General features: G+C 42.2%; 2 protein-coding genes across 2 annotated transcripts; one reads left to right on the top strand and one right to left on the bottom strand.

Moving 5' to 3' along the window:
• Nucleotides 1-2,686: 2,686 nt before the first annotated feature.
• On the top strand, nt 2,687-4,054 carry LOC118830644 (G-protein coupled receptor 22-like). Its single transcript, XM_036737543.1, has one exon. It carries the CDS (start codon nt 2,687-2,689, stop codon nt 4,052-4,054), a length of 1,368 nt encoding a protein of 455 aa, XP_036593438.1.
• An 18,592-nt stretch (nt 4,055-22,646) lies between these two features.
• On the bottom strand, nt 22,647-23,132 carry LOC118832224 (protein UXT-like). The gene has a single exon (XM_036739625.1). It carries the CDS (start codon nt 23,130-23,132, stop codon nt 22,647-22,649), a length of 486 nt encoding a protein of 161 aa, XP_036595520.1.
• Between the last annotated feature and the right edge of the window lie 3,079 nt (nt 23,133-26,211).

Genomic DNA, 26,211 nt, shown 5'->3' with positions numbered 1-26,211 from the left:
ATACCGGCTCCTTTCTTTCACCTTTCATCATTGGAGGCTTTTGGTGGAGAAAGGAAGGTGAAACCCTTGCCTGAGCCCAGGATAGTAAGTAGCCTGAGTCTGAGGCTCTCCAAGGTACCACCATAAAGATTGGACCCACCAGGCATAAGAGCCTCTATTCCAGGGGACAACTCAGGGCATCCTGAGATTTTCCTATGGGCATCCTATATTTTCCTGAGAAAATCCTATGATTTTCAAACTCGTAGAGACCTTACAGACCATCTAGTTCAACTTTCTGATTTATAAATGAGGAAAGAGGCCAGAGAAGGACTAGAACTTACCAAGGTCACATAGGTTAGTAAGTTATATGGGATTTGAATCCAAGTTCTGTGTTCCTAAATCAAGTGATCTTTCCTTCTGCCCCTAGGAAGAGAACCCTGCCTGGGCACTGTAGAAGGGTGAGGGGGCCAAAGAGACTACAGAAAGTATCCAGAGACCACTCTACCTTTGGTTAGACCCCATCTTTGTTAGAGATCAGGATATATAAACTAGTGAAAAGTGATTCATTAATCAGATAAGAGCTTAGGGGAGAAAGAATAAAAGGTGTATCTGGGACAATTAGGGAAAGAAATGGGCTCTGATCTGGATTTGAAATGAGAGGTGAATTATCCTTCCAGATAGGTTGATAGGGGAAAGCCTATGTCCAACACAAACTCAGAAGAGGCTAATCTTGGGAGAAGTCATCTATTAGATTTAGTTCAGTGGAATGGAAACATCCTGAGGACCCTGAGCTGGAAGTCAAGGAGACTTGGATTCTTAGCCAGACTCTGACATTAACTTGCTGTGTACAAGTCTCTTCCTCTCTTTGGATCTGTTTCCCTGACTGAGCCATAAGGGGGGTGGAGGAAATGAACCCTGAGTTTCCTTCAGCTCTGAATTCATGTCCCTAGAGGTAGCCTTGGAGTCAGACACTTCCCAAAGGGAGCCCCTCTGGGAATATGGTTAAAGAAGGCTGCTGGAAACTGTCTCTTTTTGGTTGTTTACAAACACCCAGCCTAAGCTAGAGCCTCCCGAGGAGCAAATCATCTTCTGACCTTGGCCATGCACCAAGGGCATCTCATCCTCAGCAGTGCCAGAGGAGAGAACTACACACACTCTCTCTGAGCCCTGCAGGAGAGAATGAGAGCTGTTTGTCTCCTCCAGGACAGGTCTGCCTATATTCCACCCCACTGAGAGGCCCCAAACTGGAGGAAAGGGGCCAGTGACCTGAGGTATAGATGAGGTTGTGGGTGAGACAGGAGCTTAGCCTTTTATTCTCAGCCTTTCTCCTCCCTCCTCCCACCCCCAACTGACCATGTGTGTTTGAGGAGGGAGGACACAGTATACCTACTCCAGTTACCCTTGGTTAACTGACAGCCATGGCAGGGGGGTCAATGGGGTGGAGTTGGAGTCACTTAGTCATCTTGCCAGATGGGGCAACAGCTGCTGCATGTTCCCCAATTCTGACAATTGGTTCCTTCATTGGAATTATAACATTAAAGCTGGAAGGGACCTTAGAACAGAGGATATTAGAGCTAGGAAAGACTTTTAAAGATCATCTACTCCACCCCCTCCTCTTACAGATAGGGAAACTGACCCAGAGAAGTAAAATACTTAGTCCAGATTCAAACAAGTAGTTAGTGGCAAAGCTGGGGTTCAAATTTAGATGTTTTTAGGCCAATCAGTTCCAAGATCCCAAAACAGCACATTATCCTACCACCCACCCCCTTTCTCTGTATCAGATATCAGGGTCTATGGAATGGGGGGAATAGAGGGGACACTTAAAGCTAGATGTTACTCAGGGACCAGGGCCCAGAGCTGTTGGCCAAAGGAAAGGAAGTCAGACACTTAATTACATGCTCATTTCCCAAGAGCAGGAGGCTTGCTATTTCAGGAAGGATAGAGACAAGGTTAGGGAGGCCTTGCTTCTCTACTGGAGAGCTTCCATCTTGAGGGGAGGCAGAAGATAGGTAATAACTCCCATTTCTACAGAGCTTTAATAACATGGCACTTTCCTCACAGCACCCTTGTGAGGTGATGAAAATATCCTCAACCCCATTTTACAGATACTCTCAGAGGCTGTGATTTGACCTAGGGCTCCTGATTCTCACTCCTGATTCTCAGGAGGGAACTAAAAGTTCCAAGTCATAGAATCAGATCAAAGAAAGCCCAGTTTTGGATGAGGGGAATAGAAACTCCACCCAGACTTCCTGGAGGAAGTTTCCAGTGGAGAAAAGGATCTAAAAACCAACCTAGTCCAGCTCATTTATTAAGCACCTTGGGCTCTCTGTTCAGAGCACTGTGCTCAGTGCTGGAGAATATACAGGTTTAAGTAAACAGCTAGTTGTCTGAGGCTAAGAGGGCAAGCAAGCAGCTGGTCATAAAGATGAAGAATGTAAGAGGCAGGTCCCGATTCCTGTTCAGCGAGGTTAATTGACTTGCTTAGGGTAAACACCGCTGGTATGAGCTCCACTTAGCACGGTGTTTTTCATGCAGTTGACGTTTACTGATTGACTGGTACAGAGAAGGGGGAAGAATTTGTCTAATTGCTGGGGGGTGGGGGAGGTAGGAAAGCCCCAGTTTCAGTACTGCAAAATTCACCTCCTTTTCCCTCTCTTATCCTACTTCTCCCCTCCAGGTGGCTCCGGGATTATGCTGAGCCCCGCCCATGGAGACCCACTCGGACCTTCCGGTGCTGGGGACCAGTGATGGACCCGGAGCAGGGGCTGCAGTGGGCAGTTCCCAGGATGCTGGCTGGGCTGGGGGACCATTCCCTGGGGGCTTCCGGGCCTCGCTGGCGGGCGTGCTGCTTCTGGAGCTCGCTCTGGGCCTGGGCTGCAACGCTGCTGCCCTGCTTCTGCACCGGGCCAGGGCCGGCCCCAGGGCCTCGGCCAGCGCACGCCTCACCCTCAGCCTGCACGTGCTGGACACGCTCATCTGCGCGCTTTGTGTCCCGCTCAGCGTGGCCGTACTCCTGCTGCCCACGACGCCACCTCGCGCTCCAGCCTCGGTGCGCCCAGCAAGCCTGCTCTGCCGCTTCCATGAGGCCGGCGTCACCTTCAGCGGCGTGGCCACTGCAGCCGGCGTACTCGCCGTGAGCCTGGACCGCTATGACATGTCCGCGCGGCCCGCTCGCCGTCGTCTCACGCCTGCCCGCGCCCTGTTGCTCCTAGCCATCGCTTGGCTGATCTCCCTGGCAGCCTTCTTCTTGCCCTTTGTGGAGGCCGGGCTGGCTCCGGGGGCGTGGGATGAGGCCTCGGGTGCTGACAATCGCACCGGCGTGTCCTGTGTAGGCACAGGCGGAGATGGGGGCGTGGCGGGCCGAGGGGCACCTGCTGGCAGGGGCCACCTCCTGGTGCAGATCCCCGCCTTCGTGGCGGCTCTTGTGGGACTGCTGGTGACCTACGCGCGCGTCCTCCACGCGCTGAGCGCGGGCCTCGGTGCGCGAGCCAGTCGGAGAAGGAGAAGGGGGAGGCGGCGAGGACGCGGCTGTGGATCTGGGGCCGGAGCTGGAGAGGCCCGGGGGCTGAGTCCGATGCCACCGCCGGCCGCGGCCGCCCCGGGCCCCGCACCCCCGCCGCCAGCCCTGCAAACTTCGGTGTCTGTAATTCTAGCGCTGCGGCGAGCTGTGCGCAGGCACCGAGACAGGAGGGCTCGGAGGAGGCGGGTTTTGCGCCGGTCGCTGCTCATCGTCAGCTCTTTTGTGGGATGCTGGGCTCCACTGTCTGTGGGCAATCTGCTTCTTCTGTGCATGGGCCCCAGCGAGCGTCTGGCCCGCCTACGGCTCTGCTGCTTGGCGGCGGCCTACGGTACCACGGTGCTGCACCCGCTGCTCTACGCCTTCCCTCGCCGCTCTCTCAGCCGGGCGCTGCGAAGCCAAGGCCGGAGGCATGCTGTGTGCGCCTTGCGACCCGAACCACCTGCTCCGGCTGCTGCTATTGTGCGGAATTCCTGGCTAGGAACGCGAAAAGGCCAGGGCAAGGCAGAGGAAGCCGGGGACCGTGGTTTGGGCTTGGATGGACAGCCCCCGGACTGAGAACTTCAACCATTGCCCCTGCCCTGCAGGAGTCCATGGAGTGAGGGTAACCGATTTCCCGTTTCCTTGGTTCAAGGGTGCCCATGGACTAACAGCCTCATCCAGGTGCATGTTCTCTGAGAGTACCCAGGAATCATCTGGCTTTTCTGACCTAAAGGTGTCCACAGACTGAGGGCCTCGGCCCAATGTTCCTGCCCTGGAGGTGGATGCCCACTAGCTGAAGGTCTCATTCATCGACCCTGTCCTGCAGATGAGCACAGACTGGAGACTTCTTTGCTCTCCTGCCCTGAGTGGCCTGGGGGGCCCAGGACTTGTCACCAGCACCCACCACCCCTGGGCCCCTGGAACCTGCAGGGGAGCTGGAGGAGAGCCTCTTCTAAGCTCAAATTTCTGCCAGCACAGTCCCATCACCCATTACCAAAGAAAGCACAGTCCCCATTCTGTTTCACAAAGTCCCTAGCCACCACAGAGTGCTCTGCTCCTGGGGATGGTGGGGTGCTCCTATTAGCTGCACCATTAAGGCAATAATAGGGCTAAGGAGAAGAAAATCCCATAGGAGACCCACTGCCCTGACGGGGCTCATCACAGCAATAACTCCAGATGGAGGCCCTCAATTACCCCATTCCTGCCCCCAAAGAGTCACCAGCCTGAGAGTCACCACTTCCCCATTCACAGGTTTAGCTAGAGGGTAAGATCCTGTCTGGTCTTCCCATTTGTCCTTGGCTTGCTTGTCCTAGAGGGGACTAGGCAGGTATCTGTCTTCTCTCTACCAGCAGCAACCCCCCCACCCCCACCCCCACGGGAGGAAAAGGTATAATGTTGTTCCTTATGTGTGTGTGGGGGGGGGGCGGGAACAGAGGACATGGGGGCAGGCCAGAGTTCCTTCAGGCTTTGGCCAAACTGCCAGGCTTAAGGACTGGCTCTCAGAACAAATCCTCCAGGGTGTGATGTTACTGGGGGTGCCTAAGGCCTTTGGCAGCTGCTTCCCCTGCCTGGGTGAGAAAAGTAAATGCCTTGAGGGGAGCTCTATCCCTACATGTAGTTTTTACTTTTAATACTGTCCCATCTGGTGTGATTTTTCTGGTAGCATTCAGTTCCCCTGGTGTCTAAAGTGGCCCCAGGTCTTTCTGCAAAATACTTGCAAAGGATCTGCTCCTTCCCCTCTTAGCTAAATAAACTTGATCACCATCCCTTCCTCTAAAGTTCTGGCCTGTCTCTGGGTCCTTGGGGTGTGGTGTGGAAAATACAGAGGCAATTGGTTCCTTTTCTTGTGAGGGGAGAAAGAACTAGTACTTATCATAGGATAGCTCCACGAAGTCTGAGGAGCTGACCAGTTTTGAAAATAATTTGCCTATGTCAACAGAAACCTAAGCTTTCCTCCTCCCAACAGTCTTCTTCACTGGTCTCAGTCAATGCTGCTCACCCAAATCGTATTGCTCAAACTCTGCTTCTCGTCAGGACTCAAGTGCTGGGTACTGGACCCTTCTTGCCACTAGATCTCCGACTGTTGTAGGGGAAAGTCATTTGTCCTCAAGTTGTTGGGGAGAGAGATCAGAATGGTCTGGAAGAAGTAGATTTGGGGGTGGGTTTGGTTCAGTTGAAAATTTAGTGGGGCCTCTAGAGGCAGGGAAGGCATAAGCTATACAGCCATTCTCCACCCCATCTCCCAGATCTGCTTACTCTTAGAATGGAATGGAAAGAAACAGATTCTTGTCCAAATGTAATAAGGTTTAGAGGTTGATAGCTAGAAGGGGCCTTGTAGACCATCAATCTCAGCTCCTCACTCTACAGATGAAGAACCTGGGGCCAGGGTGCCTAAGTAGAAAAACTGAGACTTAAACTCATCCCGAGGCAATATCCTTGCCACTGGACTGTGCTGCCGAATTGAAACAAGTCAGCTTGCCTCAGGAGAGGTAAAAGTGAATAGCTGAAGCACTCTAGGAAAACCTAGAAAGTGAAGGAGGGAAAAGGGGGTGGGGGAGTTTGGAGGTTGAAAAGAGAAGTTGCCCTTACCCAACAAAATATTTCATGGTGCAATTCAGTTTGTAAGAATGAATCTTGAGTCCCATAAGCCCTACTGCCCTCACTGTTCCCTCTCCCTCTGTGTCTGTTTATCTCTAGAAGAGGTAATATGACCATGTCTAGATGGATGGGAGAGGAGAAGAAAGGAGGGAGAGAAAAAGGAGAAAAGAAGGGGAAAGAAGAGGAAAGGAAGGGAGACACCTACACAGAACCATAAGTAATAAGAAGGCATATTTTACCTCAACATCAGGAAAAGTGTCCCAACAGCTGTCCAACAATACAAAAAGCTGGCTCAATCGTAGTACCTTATCATCGTAGGTATTTAAGCAGAGGCCATAGGATTTCCTACAGGGATACTTCAAAGGGGATTCCTGGCCTGGTGGGGAGGTTGGAATCTTATGATCTCAGAGGCCCCTTTCCATCTCAGATTCTAGGAGACCTACAGAAGTCACACAGGCGCACCCTTGTGGCTCAATCAAGAACTGTTGCCAGACTGATGGGTTTCTGCAGAACTGGAATCACTAAGAACCCCAACCCCCTAGAGCCCTGTTCTTTGGAAGTTAAATCTTGCCAGAAGCCTGTTAAAAAGTCACATTGACCTTGGAGCTTCAGCCACTTTGGAGGAGTGTGGGATAGAGGAAATTAGGTATGGCAAGTAGCCAGGCTTAGAGCTCCTCACATCTCCCCCCAAGACTCAAGGAAACACTTTATAGACATTTGGATAATGGGTAATGTGTCTTGAGGGCATAAGGTCAGGTATTTTAGGTACTTTATGAGGCTCTTGAATGGTAAAAATTCCAAGAAACACCTAGAAAGGCTCTAAGTATGTTAAGCACAGGATTGGAGTAATGAAGCTGGGAAAGTCATATCTATTAAGACAGCTTTCAGATACCTGGATACTTACTGAGCATGACCTCCTAGACCAAGAGACTGCCACGAAAACTGACAACAGCTGATCAAGGAATATTAGTTATGGAGCTCATTAAAAAACATCAATACTGATTGGCATCAAGACATCATAGAACCTAGAGTCAGGAGATCCAGGTTTGAATCTCAGCTTTGAGACCTATCTGATATGGAGCTATGGACAAATAACTTCTTTGGGTTTTAGTTCCATCTACGAAATGAGGATCATACTATTTGTACTGCCTACTTTCCTGGGGTAGGAAAGTGCTTCATAACCTTAATCACCTAAAAATGGCCCTGGGAGCAATAGCCAAAGCCTGAGAGAAAGTGATCCACCTGTGTGACAAATGCACTTTTCTGGGCCCAGTTCCTCATCTGTGAAATGAGGGAGTTGGGTGAATGCTAAGGTCCCCTCCAGCTCTAATTAGGAAGACCTTGCCACCTTCCTCTGAATCTGGGCCCTGGAGGCATAAATTGTCCTCTAGCAAACTACTGAAATTCCCCTGTCCTGAACTAACTGAATGAGAAGGAATAATCCCACTCCCCTCCCTCCTCAGGTCTCAGGAAAGATTCTATTACATAAAATTGAGAGGTAGGATTCCTGTAGCCTGAAATGAGCCAAAGAAAATCATCCTTAGAGGAGTAGGAAGATCTCAAAAGTGAAATTCCCAAGACTTGAAAATAAAAAATATCTATGAGGAAGAAAAGAAGTTGCCAAAAGAATTGGATGCATAGACATAGGGAACTCAATGAGCAATAAAAGACATGGACATAAGAGGGAAGCAAGGGTAGGTAATGGAGGGTAAGCACAAAGCACTGCATTCCTGTAAAAAATAATATTAGAAGGGATGTAAATTGGAGAGAGCTGAGGCCGGCAAAGAATAATAAGGATAATAAAAAGAGTGGGCTTTTTTTCCTCTTCTTTAAGCCACAACCCTTGATGCTCCCTCTGGACATAAAGTACATTTTGGAGATCTTTCTCTTACTTTTCTTGCTTGTTTGACTCCTCCCAGTTAGGTAGAAACTGGCAACACCAGGATAGCCATATCTGGAAGATATTTCCGGTTTGGTTCCAGACTGCCACAATAAGGTGAATACCACAATAAAGTGAGTCACAAGAATTTTTTGGTCTCCCAGTGTATATAAAAGTCATGTTTACACTATAATATGGTCTGTTAAGTGTGCAGTACTAATATGTCTTTTAAAAAAACAATGTATATACCTTAATTAAAAATACTTTATTGCTAAAAATGCTAACCATCATTTGAACCTTTAGAGAGTCGTAATCTTGCTGGTAGTCTTACTTCGATGTTGATGGCTGCTGTGGTGGTTGCTGAAGGTTGGGATGGCTCTGGCAATTTCTTAAAATAAGACAAAGATAAAGTTTGCTGCATTGATTGACTCTTCCTTTCATTTGAATACTTAAGAGGCCATTGTAGGGTTATTGACTGGGTTATTTCAATATTGTTGTGTCTCAGAGAATTGAGAGGCCTGGGGAGAGGGAAAGAGACTGCAAAGGTGGGTTGGTGGAGAAGTCAAAACACACAACAGTTATTGGAGCCTTATATTGGCCCAGCTCATGGTGCCCTAAAATAATTACAACAGTAACATCAAAGATCACTGATCATAGATCACCATAACAGATATAATAATAATGGAAAAGTTTGAAATACTGCAGGATATAGCAAAATGTGACACAGAGACATGATGTGAGCGCATGCTTTTGGAAAAGTGGTACTGATAGACTTGCTTGACTGTGTCAAGCCACAAACCTCCAATTTATAAAAAATACAATATCTGCAAAGCATGATAAAACAAGGTATGCCCATATGCAGAAATCACCTAAGGATAGCCACCAACTTTGCATTACTGTACAACAGTTTTGAGGCCTGTTGGTTACCCCTCAACCTAGTTTAAACCCATCTGCCAAGATGGTTTTACCAGTGTGTGACTGCAGCTATACATGCTATAGCTACTTGGAGCCCCAGGTGAGGGCCTCAAACCTTTCAGTGAGTTAGAGGGATGTCTACCCCGAGCATGTGAAGACTTCCCCTGGTTGGAATGGGTGAATGAGAACAATTTGTTCAATGGCCAGGAAGGCAGCTGGAGTGGGCACTGTGGAGTGCTTAGAGCTTGGTTCAGACATCGACAACACCAAGGTCATCCACTGTATCCCAGGCCATCACCAGTCATCCTGACTCTGGATGAGAAAGTAAGGGTGACAATTGTGCAACTCTGCTTCACCTATTACAATGCTGTCATTGGTCCTCTTAAAAAACAAAGAATCAAAAACAATGACTGTACAGGTACTTGGGCTCACAAGTTATCAAGCACTGAACAGGTTTTTAGAGTAGAGGACATAGAAGTGATTCATATCCATGCCCCTAATAAGCCAAGAAAATCCTTTTGCCCCTTTTTGTCATTGTTCAGTTGTACAGTTGTGTTTGACTCTTCCTGGTCTTTTGAACAACAGCATGCCATGCCCCTCTATCCTCCACTATCTCTCAAAGTCTGTCCAAGGTCACGTTTGTTGTTCCCATGATACTATCTATCCATCTCATTCTCTGCCTTCCTCTTTTCCTTTTGATTTCAATTTTACCTAACATTTCCAATGAGTCCTGTCTTCTCATTACGTGTCCAAAATATGTAAGCTTCAGCTTCAGTACTTGACCTTACAGTGAAGAGCCTGAATTAATTTAAGTATTGACTGATTTGTTGTCCATGTTGTCCAAAGGACTCTCAAGAGTCTTCTCCACCACCATAGTTTGAAAGCATTAATTCTGCAATGCTCCACTTTTTCCTTATAGTCCAACTCTCACAGCTATATATGGCTACTGGAAAAACCATAGTTATGACTATACGGACCTTTGTCAGCTGCTTTTTAGTATGCCGTCCAGGTCTGCCATAGCTTTTCTTTCAAGGAGAGTCTTTTAATTTTGTGGCTGAAGTCACCATCTGCAGTGATCTTTGAGCCCAAGAATATAAAATCTGACACTGCTTCCATTTCTTCTTTCTCTGTTTGCCAGGAAATGATGGGACCATTTGCCAGGATCTTAGTTTTCTGATGTTCACCTTCAAGCCAGCTTTTACACTCTCCTCTCACCCTCATCAAGAGGCTTCTTAATTCTGCTTCACTTTCTTCCCTTGGAGCTATATCATCTACATATCTGAGACTGTTGATATTTCTCTGGTAACTTTACTTCCAGTTTTTGTTTCATCTAGCCTGGCATTTTGCATATTGTACTCTGCATACAAGTTAAATAAATAAGGTGGAAAATATACAGCCTTGTTGTACTCCTTTACAATCTTAAACCAATTAGTTGTTCCATGTTCAGTTCTGTTGTTGCTTCTTGGCCCCCATGCAAGTTCCTCTGGAGACAAGTAAGATGATCTGGTGCTCCCATCTATTTAAGGACCTGCCACAGTTTGTTGTGACCCACACAGTCAAAGGCTTAAGTGTAGTCAATAAAGTAGATATAATCAGAAGTAGATGTTTTTCTGAAATTCCCTTGCTTTCTCCAGAATCCAGCTGATGTTGGCAATTTGGTTTCTGGTTCCTCTGCCTCTTTGACAAGATGCTGAAGCCTAGCTTGCAGAATTTTAAGCATAACCTTGCTGGCATATGAAATGAGCACAATTGTTCAGTAATTTGAACATTTCTTGGTATTGCCTTTCTTTAGGACTGGGATGCAAATTGATCTTTTCCAATCCAATGGCCACTGTTTAGTTTTCCAAATTTGCTGCCATATTGGGTACAGCACTTTATTTAAAATAAATAAATAGTTAATTTTGATAGTATGTTATTTTTTCCAATTACGTGTAAAGACAAATTTTAACATTCATTTAAAAATTTTGAGTTCCAAATATTCTCTCTCTCACCCTTACCTCCCCCTCCCTAAGATGGTAAGTAATTTGATATGCTATATATGTACAATCATGTAAAACAAATTTCCATATTTGTCATGTTGTGAGAGAAGAAACGGAGCAAAAGAAAAAACCCACAAAAAATGAAGAAAGTGAAAATAGTATGTTTCAATCTGCATTCAGACTCCATCAGTTCTTTCTCTGGATGTGACTAGCATTTTCCCTCACAAGTCTTTTGGAATTGTCTTGAATCATTGTATTGCTGAGAATAACTAAGTCATTCATAGTTGATTATCTCACGATGTTGCTTTTACTATGTACAGTGTTCTCCTGGTTTTGCTCACTTCACTTTGCATCAGTTCATGTCATCTTTTCCAGGTTTTTCTGAAATCAGCTTGCTCATAATTTCTTATAGTACAATAGTATTCCATTACATTCATATACCACAATTTCTTCAGCCATTCCTCAATTAATAGGAATCCCTTCAATGTCCCATTCTTTGCCACCATAGAAACGCTACTATAAATATTTTTGTACAAGTAGGTCCTTTTCCCATTTTTATGATCTCTTTGGGATACAGACCTAGCAGTGGCATTGCTGGATCAAAGGGTGGGCACAGTTTGATTGCCCTTTGGGCATAATTCCAAATTGCTCTCCAGAATGGTTGGATCAGTTCACAATTCTACCAATAGTGCATTGTGCAACTGTATGCCAATTTTCACATGTCCTCTCCAACATTTATCCTTTTTTCTTTTCTGTTATATTAGCCAATCTGATAGGCATGAGTTGACACCTCAGAGTTGTTTTAATTTGTATTTCTCTAACCAATAGTGTCTTAGACCATTTTTTTCATATAATTATAGGTAGCTTTGATTTCTTCATTTGAAAACTGTCTTTTGTATCCTTTGACCATTTATCAATTTGGGAGATGACTTGTATTTTTATAAAGTTAACTCAGTTTTTGATCTATTTGAGATATGAGGCCTACATCAGAGATACTTGCTATAAAAATTGTCTCTCAGCTTTCTGCTGTCCTTCTAATCTTGGTTTTGTTTGTGCAAAACCTTTTTAATTTATAATATTTTAATATATAATATTTTAATATATAATCAAAATTATGTATTTTACATCTCATAATGCTCTCTATCTCTCAATTGGTCATAAATTCTCCCTTCTCCGTAGATCGGACTGGTAAACTATTTCTTGCTCTCCTAATTTGCTTATTGTATCACATTTTATGTCTAAGTCATGTACCCATTTTGATCTAATCTTAGTATACGGTGTGAGGTATTGGTGTATACCTAGTTTCTGCCATTCAGTCTTCTAGTTTTGCCAGCAATTTTTGTTAAAGAGTGAGTTCTTGTTCCAGAAGCTGAGGTCTTTGGGTTTATCAAACAGTAGATTACTATGGTCATTTGCTATTGTGTCTTGTGTAACTAATCTATTACACTGATCTATCACTCTATTTCTTAACCAGTACCAGATAGTTTTGATGATTACTACTTTATAATATAGTTTGAGATCTGGTATGGCTACTTTATCTTCACATTTTTTCCATTAATTCCCTTCATATTCTTGACTTTCTGTTCTTCTAGATGAATTTTATTTTTTTTCTAGCTCTATAAAATAATTTTTGGTAGTCTGATTGGTATGACACTGAATAAGTAAATTAAGGTAGAATTGTTATTTTTATTATATTAGCCTGGCCTAATCATTAGCAACTAATGTATTTTTCCAGTTGTTTAGATCTGACTTCATTTGTGTGAAATAAATTTTGTTATTGTGTTCATATAGTTACTAGGTTTGTCTCTGCAGGAAGACTCCCAAGTATTTTATATTGTTTGCAGTTATTTTAAATGGAATTTCTCTATCTCTTGCTGCTGCATTTTGTTGGTTATATGTAGAAATGCTGATGATTTATCTGGATATATTTTATATCCTGCTACTTTGCTAAAGTTGTTAATTATTTCAATAAGATTTTTAGTTCATTCTGTAGGATTCTCTAAGTATACCATCATATCATCTGCAAAGAGTGATAATAATTTTGTTTCCTCATTGGCTATTTTTATTTCTTCAATTTCTTTTTCTTCTCTCATTTCTATCACTAACATTTTTAGTATAATATTGAATAATAGTGGTGATAATAGGCATCTTGCTTTACCCCTGATCTTATTGAGAAGGCTTATCAGCATTACAGAAAATACTTGCTGATGCTTTTAGATAGATACTATTTATCATTTTAAGGAAAGCTCCATTTATTCTCATGCTCTCTAGTTGGTTTTTTAATAGTGTGGTATTTTGTCAAAACTTTTTCTGCATCTACTGAGATAATCATGATTTCTGTTGGTTTTGTTTTTGATATGGTCAGTTATGCTGATATCTTTCCTAACATTGAACCAGCCCTGCATTCTTGGTATAAATCCCAGCAGGTCATAGTGTATGATCCATGGGATGTATTGCTGTAGTCTCCTTGCTAGTATTTTACTTAAAAATTTTTCATCAATATTTATTAGGGAAATTGATCTATAGTTTTCTTTCTCTCTTTTAGCTCTTCCTGGTTTAGGTATCAGCAACATATTTGTGTCATAAAAGGAATGTAGTGTGTGAGAGGCTCCAAAGGAAAGTGCAGGAGAGAAGAGGTATTAGACTGACTACCAAATGGGAAGCCTACAGAGCCATTGTGCTGACCTCATTGTTGTATGCCCATGAAACCTGTACAATATACCAGCACCATACCAGGAAACTGAATTGCTTCCATGTGAATTGTCTTAGGAAGATTCTGAAGATCACCTGGCAGGATAAGGTACCAGACACACGTCCTTTTTCAAACTAAACTGCCAAGCATTCAAACTCTGCTGCAGAGGGTGCAACTACAATAGGCTAGCCAAGCTGTTTGAATGCTTGCCTAAGACTACTTTATGGAGAACTCACACAGGGGCAAGTGCTCATATGATGGTCAGAAGAAGTGATACAAAGACACTCTCAAGGTTTTTCTTAAGAACTTTGGAATTGATTGCATGACATGGAGACCCTGGCACAGGACCACCCAGCATGGCATGCCCTCATCAGAGATGGTGCTGTGCTCTATGAGCAAAGCAGAATTAAAGTAGCTCAAAAGAAATGTGAAATGTGCAAATTTAGAGAATCCACCACAAATGTTCCCATGGACTATTTGTGCCCAACCTGTGGTAGAACATTCCAAGCTCATATTGGTCTGATCAGCCATAGTTGGACACACTGTAACTTGACTCTAACATAGTGATGTCATTTTGGTCCTCTTCAAGAACAAAGAACAACAACCAACTCATCAGACAGCCATTTTGCTTTCTTGCTCTTCCTTTTCTAGAATAAATTTCTTTATTTTGCATTTTGATCAATTTTTACACCTGTAAGTACTAAAAGGCCACCATGGGGCTTCTCAGACAGGCATATATAAGGTTAGGTTCTTTCTTTCTTTTTTTTAATTTTTTTTTTTATTTTTAGTTTACAACACTCGGTTCTGCATAATTTTGAGTTCCAGATTTTCTTCTCTCCCTCCCTCCCTCCCTCCCCAAGACAGCATGAAATCCCATATAACTTCCACATATAGCTTCACATTGAATTAATTTACACACTAGTCAAGTTATGGAGAAGAATTGTGATCCATGAAAGGAATCACGAGGGTGAGTTCACCTCTAATGAAGAGGAAAGCAAAACAATAATTAGGAATTATTTTGCCCAATTGTATGCCCATAAATTTGACAACCTTAGAGACATGGATGAATATCTACAAAAACATAAATTGCCCAGGTTAACAGAAAAGGAAGTAAAATTTCTAAATAACCCCATCTCAGAAAAAGAAACTGAGCAAGCCATTAATGAACTCCCTAGGAAAAAATCTCCAGGGCCAGATGGTTTTACATGTGAATTCTATCAAACATTCAAAGAACAACTGATTCCTATACTTTGTAGACTATTTGGGAAAATAGGTGAAGAAGGAGTCCTACCAAATTCTTTTTATTACACAAATATGGTACTAATACCCAAACCAGGTAGAGTTAAAACAGAGAAAGAAAATTATAGACCAATTTCCCTAATGAATATTGATGCAAAAATTTTAAATAAAATATTAGCAAAAAGATTGCAGCAACTTATCATGAGAATAATACACTATGACCAGGTAGGATTCATTCCAGGAATGCAAGGCTGGTTCAATATTAGGAAAACCATTAGCATAATTGACCATATCAACAACAAAACTAGCAGAAACCATATGATCATCTCCATAGATGCAGAAAAAGCCTTTGACAAAATACAACACCCATTCCTATTAAAAACACTAGAAAGCATAGGAATAAATGGAGCCTTCCTTAAAATTATAAATAGCATCTACCTAAAACCATCAACAAGCATTATTTGTAATGGGGATAAGCTAGATGCATTCCCAATAAGATCAGGGGTGAAACAAGGATGTCCATTATCACCCCTAGTATTCAATTTGGTACTAGAAATGTTAGATGTAGCAATAAGAGAAGAAAAAGAAATTGAAGGAATTAGGATAGGCAAAGAAGAAGCTAAATTATCACTTTTTGTAGATGATATGATGATTTACTTAGAGAATCCTAGAGAATCAAGTAAAAAACTACTTGAAATAATAAACAACTTTAGCAAAGTTGCAGGATAAGAAATAAACCCACATAAATCCTCAGCATTCCTATACATTACTAACAAAGCCCAACAGCAAGAGATAGAAAGAGAGATTCCATTCAAAGTTACTCTAGACACTATAAAATATTTGGGAGTCTATCTGCCAAGACAAACCCAGGGCCTATATGAACATAATTATGAAACACTTTTCACGCGAATAAAGTCAGATCTAAATAAATGGAAAAATATCAGTTGCTCCTGGTTAGGCCAAGCTAATATAATAAAAATGACAATTTTACCTAAATTAATCTATCCATTCAATGCCATACCAATTGAACTACCAAAAAATTATTTTACAGAGCTGGATAAAATAATAACAAAATTCATCTGGAAGAACAAGAGGTCTAGAATATCTAGGGTATTAATGAAAAGAAATGCTAGAGAAGGTGGCCTAGCCATACCATATATTAAACTGTACTATAGAGCAGCAGTCATCAAAACTACCTGGTACTGGTTAAGAAACAGAGTTGTGGATCAGTGGAATAGGATAGGAACACAAGATGGAGAAGTCAACAACTCTAGCAATCTACTCTTTGATAAACCCAAAGAGGCCAGCTTCTGGGCTAATAATTCACTATTTCACAAAAACTGTTGGGAAAATTGGAAAATGGTAGGGCAGAAACTGGGCATAGACTAATATCTTACACCATATACCAAAATAAATTCAAAATGGGTTCATAATTTAGGAATAAAGGCTGATACTATAAGTAATTTGGGAGAGCAAGGAATAGTTTACTTATCAGATTTATGGAAAAGAAAAGAATTCATCACCCAACAAGAGATAGAGAACATTACAAAATGCAAAATGGATAATTTTGATTATGTTAAATTGAAATGTTTTTGTACAAAAAAAGCCAATGCAACAAAAATTAGGAGGGAAGCAGAAAACTGGGAGAAAATCTTTACAACTAGTGTCTCTGATAAAGGCCTCATTTCTAAAATATACAGGGAACTGAGCCAAATATATAGGAATACAAGTCATTCCCCAACTGAGAAATGGTCAAAGGATATGAACAGGCAGTTTTCAGAGGAAGAAATTAAAGATATCTATAGGCATATGAAAAAATGCTCGAAATCACTACTGATTAGAGAAATGCAAATCAAAACAACTCTTAGATACCACATATCTCCTGTCAGATTGGCTAAAATAACAAAGCAGGAAAATGATAAATGCTGGAGAGGATGTGGAAAAGTTGGAACATTGTTATATTGCTGGTGGAGTTGTGAACTGATCCAGCTATTTTGGAGAGCAATTTGGAACTATGCCCAAAGGGCTATAAAAATGTTCATACCCTTTGACCCAGCAATACCACTTCTAGGGTTGTATCCCAAAGAGATCACACAAGTGGGAAAAGGACCCATATGTACAAAAATATTTATAGCGGCTCTTTTTGTGGTAGCTAAGAATTGGAAATCAAAGGGATGTCCATCAATTGGGGAATGGCTGAATAAGCTGTGGTATATGAAGGTAATGGAATAAGAAATGGGGCTGATATGGACTTCATAACAACCTGGAAAACCCTACACCACATAATGCTGAGTGAGCAGAGCAGAGGCAGGAGAACATTATACATAACCACAGATATATGGATTCTGTGAGGACTAACCCTGACAGACTTTGCTCTTCTCAGCAACACGAGGTGCAGGGACAACTCCAAAGGACTCACGATGGAGAATGCTATCTACATCCAGAGAAAGAACTATGACATATGAATGCAGATTGAGGCACACTTCATGCTAGCCTTTTTTTTCTTTTTCTCTTTTTTGTTTTTGTTTTTGGGTTGTTTTTTTTTTTTTGGGGGTCCTGTTTCTTCTTTCTCAAGGTTAGGTTCTTTCTAACCACAATATGAAGCACAGAGAATCTCCTGTCATACATTTTATAATTTGACATATGGAAACATTTTTAAATACTCTTAAGGCATTTATTTAGTTCTATGCTGAGATTTCACATTAGCTAATCCATTCTGTGAGCTGTCCTCACATTTCTCTATTTTAAGTTTCCATTTTCAGTATGTTATATAAAAATAACTTTTTCAGATAGCAGTGTGTTTACTAGAAACCAAATAGTGAGTTCTCAAGGTCTGCCTCTTTGTTCCCTAAGTGAACCAGCTAGATGTTAATGTCGCACATGTCCCCCTCGGGCTGGTTCTTCTCCCGGCTCTCCTCCACTAGCTTCTTCAAAGACTTGGACATGGTTGTGGAAGGCAGCAGCATCAGGGATCCCATGCAGATCAGCCAGGAGCCCACGAGAGAAAAAAAGTGCTCTTCTTTTTCTTTGGAATATTATTTGTTGCTGCCTTCTGCATAATATTGTGAACCTCTGTCCATAGTTCTTCAAGCACTCTGTCTACCAGATTTAATCCCATAAATCTTTTCATCACCTCCACTTCATATTCATAAGGGATGTTATATTGGGCATACCTGTATGGTCTAATAGTTTTCCCTACTTTCTTCAACTTGAGTCTGAATTTTGCAATAAGAAGCTCATGACATGAGCCACAGTGAGCTCCAGATTTTGCTTTGAGTGTATAAGAGCTTCTCCACCTTTGGCTGCAAAGTTTATAATCAGTCTAGTTTCTGTATTAACCATCTGGTTATGTCCATGTGTAGGGTTGCCTTTTGGGTTGTTGAAAAAGAGTGTTTGCTATGATCAGTGAGTTATCTTGACAAAATTCTATTAGCCTTTGCCATGCTTCATTTTGTACTCCAAAGCCAAACTTGCCAGTTATTCCACTTATCTTTTGATTTTCTTCTTTAGCATTCAAATCCTATAAGATGGATGTGACATGTTATGTCTAGATAGTGTAGGTCTTCATAGAACTGACCAACTTTGGCCTCTTCAGCATTTGTGGTCGGAGCATAAACTTGTATTACTATGATGCTGAATGGTTTGCCTTGGATTCAAACATATCATTCTGATATTTTTGAGATTATAGTACAGTATTGCTTTTCTCATCTTTTTATTGACTATGAAGACTACCCTTTCTTCTAAGAGATTCTTGCCCACAGTAGTATATGTAGTGATCACCTGAATTAAATTCGCCCATTCCCTTCCACTTGAGTTTGCCAACACCCAGGATGTTTATGTTTAATCTTTCCATCTCCTATATGACCATATCTGCTTACTTCAGTTCATAGATCTTACATTCCAGGTTCCTATGCAATATTGGTCTTTACAGCATTGGACTTTCTTCATCATCAGACCATTTTCTGCAGCTGAGCTTCCTTTTTGGCTTTGACCCAGCCATTTCATTTGTACTGGAGCTAGTTGTAGTTGTCCTCCAGTAGCCTAGTGGACACTTTCTGACCTGAGGGGCTCATTTTCTAATGTCATTTCTTTTATCATTGTATTACTGCCCATGGTTTTTTTGTTTAGTTTTGTTTTTAGCAAAGATACTGGAGTTTGCCAGTTGATTCTCCAGTGGATCACCTTTTGTTAGAACTCTTCACTGCGACCTGTCCATCTTGGGTAACCCTGCATGATATAATTCATGTGCTACACAAGTCCTTTTGCCGTGACAAGGCAGTGATCCCCCTTTAATTCAGTCCAATAAGCGTTTATTAAGTGCTTCACTACGTGCGAGGCACTGTGCTGGAGACAAGAGATACAAAGGCAAAATGAAATAGTCACTAACTTGGTGAATCTTAGCTTTTACCGGGGAGATACAGACAAGTAAATACAAAGAATATACAAGATAATGCTAAGCAGTTTCAAGAGTGTAAATGAATCAAAAACTGGGAGACATAGTAAAAGCCTCTACTAAGAGATGATGCCTGAACTATGTTTTGAAAGAAGCTATTGATTCTAAGAAGTAGGTGGAGGTAGGGGTGGTTGGGACGGGGAAGGGGTAGTGGATTCCAGATAGAAGGGACTAGGTATACAGACACGGGTCAGAAGGCAGAAATGTTGTTTGGGAACAGATATTATGACTAGAATGAAAATTCAAGAAGAGGAATAATTTGAAATAAGACTGGAGAGGCAGGTTGGGGACATTAAGTGCCGAGCTAAGGAGTTTCTATTTTATCCCAGGGGCAATAGGAAGTCACGGAAGATTTTTAAGTAGGGAAGTGTGACATTGACAGATATGTGTTTCAGGGATATCAATTTAGCATCAATGTGGAATCTGGAAGAAGGAAGAGCAATTAGGAAGCTAATTGCTAAATTCAATAGTCCATTTGAAAGCATTTGAAAGGTGGTGAGGGAGCCTTCCTTCCAGGGTTCTCTCCACCCCCCTACCCCCACCGCCCACTAGTGAAGACCTGTATTGTTCAGGAGACTCACATTACTGACCTGGGAGTGGGGGGAAGGGAGGAGAGGAGCCATCAGCTGGCAGGGGCGGGTTTTGTTACTCCCATCACCAATATCTGCAGCTAAATCTCTCCTAATCCGCTGTTCATGTTGGGCTGAGAGCAGGCACATACTACTACATTTGCCACCATCCACCATTCCTGACCCGGATTATTTTGGAAAAAAGACTTCTAGTAGAATGTCTGAACAATCTGTGCTTAGCCCTGTCTGTGCTGTTTAACAGTTTTTATCAATGAATTGGATAGAGGCACAGATGACATGCTTTTTATTTTTTCAATTAACAACCATTTCTTTCTTCTTTTTCCTACACCCTTCAACTACTGGGGAAAAGAAAGACAAAATCCTTGTAACAAATATGAGATAGCATGCTTATCTCTTCTGTAGATGACAAATCTGTAAGGGGTGGCTTACTTATACACTGGATGGCAGAGACTGAATTTTAAAGTATCTTGACAGTATCATATAGCATGGAAGATACCCAAGTCAATCTTAGGCTGCATGAAGTAGGGACGGGACCATCAGCTGTAAGTGCCTCTGTCAGGCAAATCTGTAGTACTGTGTCCAGTTCTTGGTAACCCCTTTTTAGGAAAGGCATAGGAAAGTGTGTGTGGAAGGCAGTGTGACCAGGAAAGGGGAACTGGGATTCTGAAAGAATGGGAGATGCTGCCATACTAGCATAATTGCTATTTGTCCTTCATTCTCAAAGAGAACCATGACATCAGGAAGGTGATGCCAAGACATGCAAGTGAATTAGATTTAAGTAAGGGAGAGCTGCGCAAAGTCACCAGCCTCACTTTCTCCTCTGGAGCCTTCTGGGTCCAATGGCCAGATATAGATCAGGAAGACGGCAGATGGCCCAGGAAGCATTGGGGGACCTTGGCCTTTTCAAGTTAAGGTCTTCAACAGGTCTCAGTTTGACTGAGGCAAAGCCCATTCAATGATTAAGGCTTAATAAGAAATGAGGCAGAGAATGGCCTCTTTACCTCTTCCAAAAAAAAATTGATTTGGGAGGGTTTTTGGCCAAAACAGAAAACAATCCCTATTTACATTCATTCTGAGCCAATCAGGACCCAAATGATGACCAAGTAGGGCTAGGACTGGGAGCTATTGTTGGCCAATTAATGAAAGTAAGAGTGATTTGGGGTTTAAAGAAAAGTTTCAGAAATTAGGATTTACATTCCCTTTGGGCAGAGTACCTACAGGTATGGTCAAGTGGCCAGAGGACAGGGAAGGAAGACGAGAAAAAGAAAGAAAATGAAAGCTAGCAAGCAAGCCTTGCTGTCAACTGGCCGGTTTTGTCTCTGAGGGGCAGCTCCCTTTCTACTTACTCACTTAGGGCTGTTTGTCTTTCATTCTCCAAGAGGACCATTATATCAAGAAGGTGATGCCAAGACAATCCAATTAACTCCCAGAGTTAGAGACCTCAGAGCACTTTCTAAGGATAATGTGTGAGGCAGTGAGAAAATACAACGTGAAGACTTCGCAGGGAATATATATGTATAAATATGTATATATATCTATTCATATCTATACTTATAAATGTTTAAAAATCAAGAAATAGGGAAACAGGGAAGCGGAAAAATTCTGAGGCTATGAGAGTCTGATTACTCAGACTCTGGGAAAGTTTCTTTTTTTTTCCTGAAACTTTTTGTTCTTTCTTCTGATTCTGGTTTAAAGAGTTACTAAGTAAGAATAGGGTCACTGTGACCTGCTTTCCTTTACTGTAAAAGTACTGTAAAAGAATGGAGAGGGTCTTCTCCCTCCCCTTATCTTATTCTCCTTCTTTAGATTAATAGATGTCACCTCAGTTGTAATCATTTACTAAGGGAATGGGAATTGGAATTTCTGTGCCTTGATTTCCTGGTTCTTTGTCTAGTTTTTCATGCTCAGACTGTAAGCCCACCTCCCAGCCAATGGTGAGAAGGGTCAGAGGTGGGCAGGAATTCTCTAGCATTAGGTATAATTATTGGTGCTTTGTTCCTTGTGCGTTTGCCTCCCTTGCTAGTTCTGTTCTGGCAGAGAATGCCCTATTCTCGCAAGAATCAAATAAAATTTTATTTCTGTTCTCAACTTGAGATGGCTCCTTATTAGAAAATAATTTTTTTTAATTGGTGAGGGTCTTTTACCCTACACAGTTTTGGGGGCTTGGTCCAGGATCTGCCCACTTTGTAAGGGAGACTCCTGATTGGCTCTGAGACTGGCCCGCACTGGAAGATTTCTCTGATAGTCTCCAGAAGGGTTTGGGTATTTTCGCTTGGGCTGGGCAAAGTCCCAAAGAAGGAGAGATTTGGGGTAACAGAAACCAAAGAGCTCCCATTTTAAAATTAAAATTCCCTGACTGAAACCCAGGCCAGCTGGTGGAGAGAGAGCAGTCACATAAGTTATACCCATATAACCCAGGGGGAGGGCAAGAACTTGGGGGCCCTAGGGTCTTAATTAGAGAATCATTGAATTGGAGGCTAGGGCAATTTCTCCAAGTGTTGTTAGGTTAACAATTGTACTGTTAAAATAATGAAGGGATTAGGAAACTGTTAAGTCATTTTATTTGACCATGTCTTTTAAAGAAGGTTAATTTAAGAAATTATAAATTTCCAAGTTTTGTAGCAGCAGTTACTGGGATCTCTATTTGTACAACAAGTTGGGAAAGCCTGGAAAGCAGTGGGGTCAGAAACCAGCTGACCCCCAAACCTAGTTTGTTTGTTTTTTTTCTCATTCCCAGCTTTTAAGGGATTTCTGATTCCAAGTAACAAGAGGTGGAGCCTCAGTAGAAGTCTTATTAGGTAAAGGAAGTTCTTGGCATCCTAATCAGTGTCCTGGATGGTCTGGATGGTCTGGATGGTCTTGATGGTCTGGCAGCTCTTGTAGCCCCTGCAGTTCCCGAAGGCCCTCTAGCACCAGTTGGATGTGGGCCTTGATCCGAACCGAATCTCGGGTGAGACTGTCACTGAGCAAGGTGAGCAGGTGGCTCTTTCGATCAACGAACCTCAAGGCCTCCATCAATGTCAGTTCCAGGAAGAAGCCATGGCTGAGTCCCACAAATATCCGAGAAGGGTCTGGCACTTCCGCATTCACATAGAAGTTACATCCTAAATCCACCTGTGTGCATAGCCTCTGATCCCCCGAGTCCTGGATCCGCTCCAGGACATTCTTCAGCTGTAGGTAGGCGGTCAGCTGTCCATACACCACATCTCGCTGTGTCAGCACCTGCCTTAGGTCTTGCTGTAGGACGTCGCTGATGAAGGCTTCATACTGCAGGATCTTTGCCTGAGCCCCCCGCGGGCCCGTTGCCATTCTGGCAGCTCCCCCTCCCGCCCCAGCCCAGACTGCTCACCCCTCAACCCAGTTCACCCAGCGGTGCCAGCAAAGGGCTGCTTCTCCCAAACCTGATTTTTAAAGTCAGTAGGACTAATTTTTAGTAATTGGCCTTTAGGACAGATTTTAAAAATTAAAATTTGATTGTGGGGTCCTGGTAAAGCTCTGAGTAGTGAGACTGGCTGTTTAAGGCAAAAGGCACTCGGGACCATAACTAATTTTGTTTTGAATTTAAATTTGGGTATAGTTGTCTGCATTAAATCAGTGTCTGAGAGAAATGCCATGAGAAAAGTTACTCAGGGGAAATGTGATCCTGTACTGTTAATAGGTAGAGGTCTGTATTGGAGAAAATCCGAGGGGACAATCTTAGCCTCAATCTAGGATAGGATCCTCCTGGCTCAGTTCTTCCCCCTTGTGTTCCTTTGGGAAGGAATATTTTACCACCTAATTATTCCTGAGTTTAACTATGGAAACAGATACTGCATAATTGAAGAATTGTAACTATATCTGAATTTAAACAAAGCCAAGGATGTTTTGTCCTGTCACACGTGGTACGTCGCATGTCCCTGCTTTCTTTCCTTCTATAGCAAATTTCTGTGACCAGAGTAAGTAGTCAGTGAAAGACATGAGCTCTTTTGTGTTATCTTAATGGGGAGTCTAATATTATTTTTATCTAGAACTAGAACATGAGCAGAAATTTATGCAAACTGCTTACGGTTCACCTTACGATGTTTCCCTTTGTTTAAAAGGATTCTAAGAGCAGTAGCATTTTTTCTTCTGTAATACCACAGGCCTGGGACTAGTGTTCCTGTGTGTGGCCCTGTATAAGTTAGGGTAGTTTATATTTTTGGTAGCGGTATGGAGACAATTATTAGGTCAGGGGCTTGTAAGAATATTATTTTGTTATTTGGTTAATCTCAAGCTTGTCTAAGGTTTTGTTACAATTAATAATATTAAGAGAACAATGGTTTGTGGCTTATTTTGTAATGCCATCAAAGAAACATGGCATGACTAAAAGGTTAAGATTTATACGTACTGTGTTAAAAATTGGTTATTTAATGTATTTATGTATATACTGAAGTCTCATCCTTCTGGTGGGGAAATTAATAATGAGTCAATGTAAAGTATGAGAATTTGGGTTCTGATGTGAATTTCTTAAACATGGCAATTGGCCAAGGTTTCAATTTTGAATTTGTAAAAATGATCAGGGTATAATTATTAGAAACAGTAACTTAAAATTGTGCTAAGGTAACTTTTGTAGGAGAATGGACAGAAAGCTGGTTCCTATAAGAAGAAGTAGTTATGGAAGTGGCTGAAACAACCAAGGACCAGAAGATTTCATTGATGCTCCCTGCCAGACAGCTGTATGGGAAGAGACTTTTGAAACTTAAAGGGACAATTGTATTATTGGTTTTTTTGGGGGTCTCTGTATTTGTACTTATAAAGGGGACTGCCCCCTTTGATTTGTCAATAGGTCGATCAATCCTTCCCATATTTATTCAAGAGGGTAATGGGGACACCAGCATGATGGGAAAAAAATGTGGTATAAAAGTGTGATGAATGAAGAAGATAGGTGGGTGGATAATTCATATCAGCAATGGTGTGTGAAGTCTTCAAAATAGTGTCAAGAAGAGGGAGGATTGTGTGAAGTAGTGAGAAAATAAAATATGATGACTTCGCAGGGAATATATATGTATAAATATATCTATATCTATTCATATCTATACTTAGAAATGTTTAAAAATGAAGAAATAGGGAAATAGGGAAGTGGAAAAATTCTGAGGCTGTGAGAGTGTTTCAACAATCCAGCTAGCAGCTGCTGTGGGGGGTGTAAAATCAACAACAACCAGCTCACAGAATGCTGCAAAAGCCCAGGTTCTTTTGATCTGCTTTACTAAGGAGAGCAATGTTAAAGGGTTAACAAGCTTACTTTAATCTGGCATACAAATACCATTCACTTAGTTCAGGGGAAAAAGCCAGCACCCTGAACTTCAGAGCAAATACAAACAAATTACAAGCATCAACAGACCAAATACAATTCATAGTTACCAACATCTAAGTTCAGCCTGGGAGCTCATAACAAGGGCTGGCCCAGAGTCATGAGAGCCACCACTGCTTGTGGGTCAGAGCTCTGAAAAAGAGAAAGCCAACCCCTGGTTTTATATCTTTTTCAGGGTCAAGGGTGAGTCACACATGTGACTCACCCACATGACCTAAAATCGTCACAAAGAGGCCACTTAAATCCTTGTGTTAGACCACAAGCCTCTGATGTCACAAACATGTCACTCAAACCCATGTAAACTAGGCTTTCCCTTGAAGCAAGGAGGTCGTCAAGGACTCCTAATTTAATCAAGGAAATAAAGGCCAAACTCTTCAAGGGCACTTGGTTGAACTAAGTGCTGAGAGCCCATTTTGATTGCCAATACAGAGAGTCTGACTACTCAGCCTTTGGGAAAGTTTCTTTTTTTTTTCCTGAAACTTTTTGTTCTTTCTTCTGGTTCTAGTTTAAAGATTTACTAAGTAAAAATAGGATCACTGTGACCTGTTTTCCTTTACTGTAAAAGTACTGTAAAAGAATGGAGAGGGTCTCCCCCTCCCCTTATCTTATTCTCCTTCTTTAGATTAATAGATGTCACCTCAGTTGTAATCATTAACTAAGGGAATGGGAATTGGAATTTCTGTGCCTTGATTTCCTGGTTCTTTGTCTAGTTTTTTTGTGCTCAGATTGTAAGCCCACCTCCCAGCCAATGGTGAGAAGGGTCAGAGATGGGCGGGAATTCTCTTGTGTTAGGTATTGGTGCTTTGTTCCTTGTGCTTTTGCCTCCCTTGCTAGCTCTGTTCTGGCAGAGGACGCCCATTCTTGTGTGGCTCCTTATTAGAAAATAATTTTTTTAATTAGTGAGCGTCTTTCACCCTACACAATAAGAAGCTCCTCTACAATCTACCTGATAAATGGTGACCCACCCTTTGCTTTTTTAAGAATTTAAAGAGAGAAAACCCAGTTGCCCAAGGTAGCCCATTCTAATTTTGGTTAGCTCTCACTGTTAAAAAATATCTC

This window comes from Trichosurus vulpecula, chromosome 9, assembly GCF_011100635.1.
Source record: "Trichosurus vulpecula isolate mTriVul1 chromosome 9, mTriVul1.pri, whole genome shotgun sequence".
NCBI lineage: Eukaryota > Metazoa > Chordata > Mammalia > Diprotodontia > Phalangeridae > Trichosurus > Trichosurus vulpecula.
The sequence above is the reverse complement of the archived record's forward strand: the minus strand, read 5'-3'. Positions and strand labels throughout refer to the sequence as shown.

What these genes read in the sequence shown, in the direction of transcription:
- LOC118832224 (XM_036739625.1), bottom strand. Translation starts at nt 23,132, where the DNA reads ATGGCAACGGGCCCGCGGGGGGCTCAGGCAAAGATCCTGCAGTATGAA.
- LOC118830644 (XM_036737543.1), top strand. Translation starts at nt 2,687, where the DNA reads ATGGAGACCCACTCGGACCTTCCGGTGCTGGGGACCAGTGATGGACCC.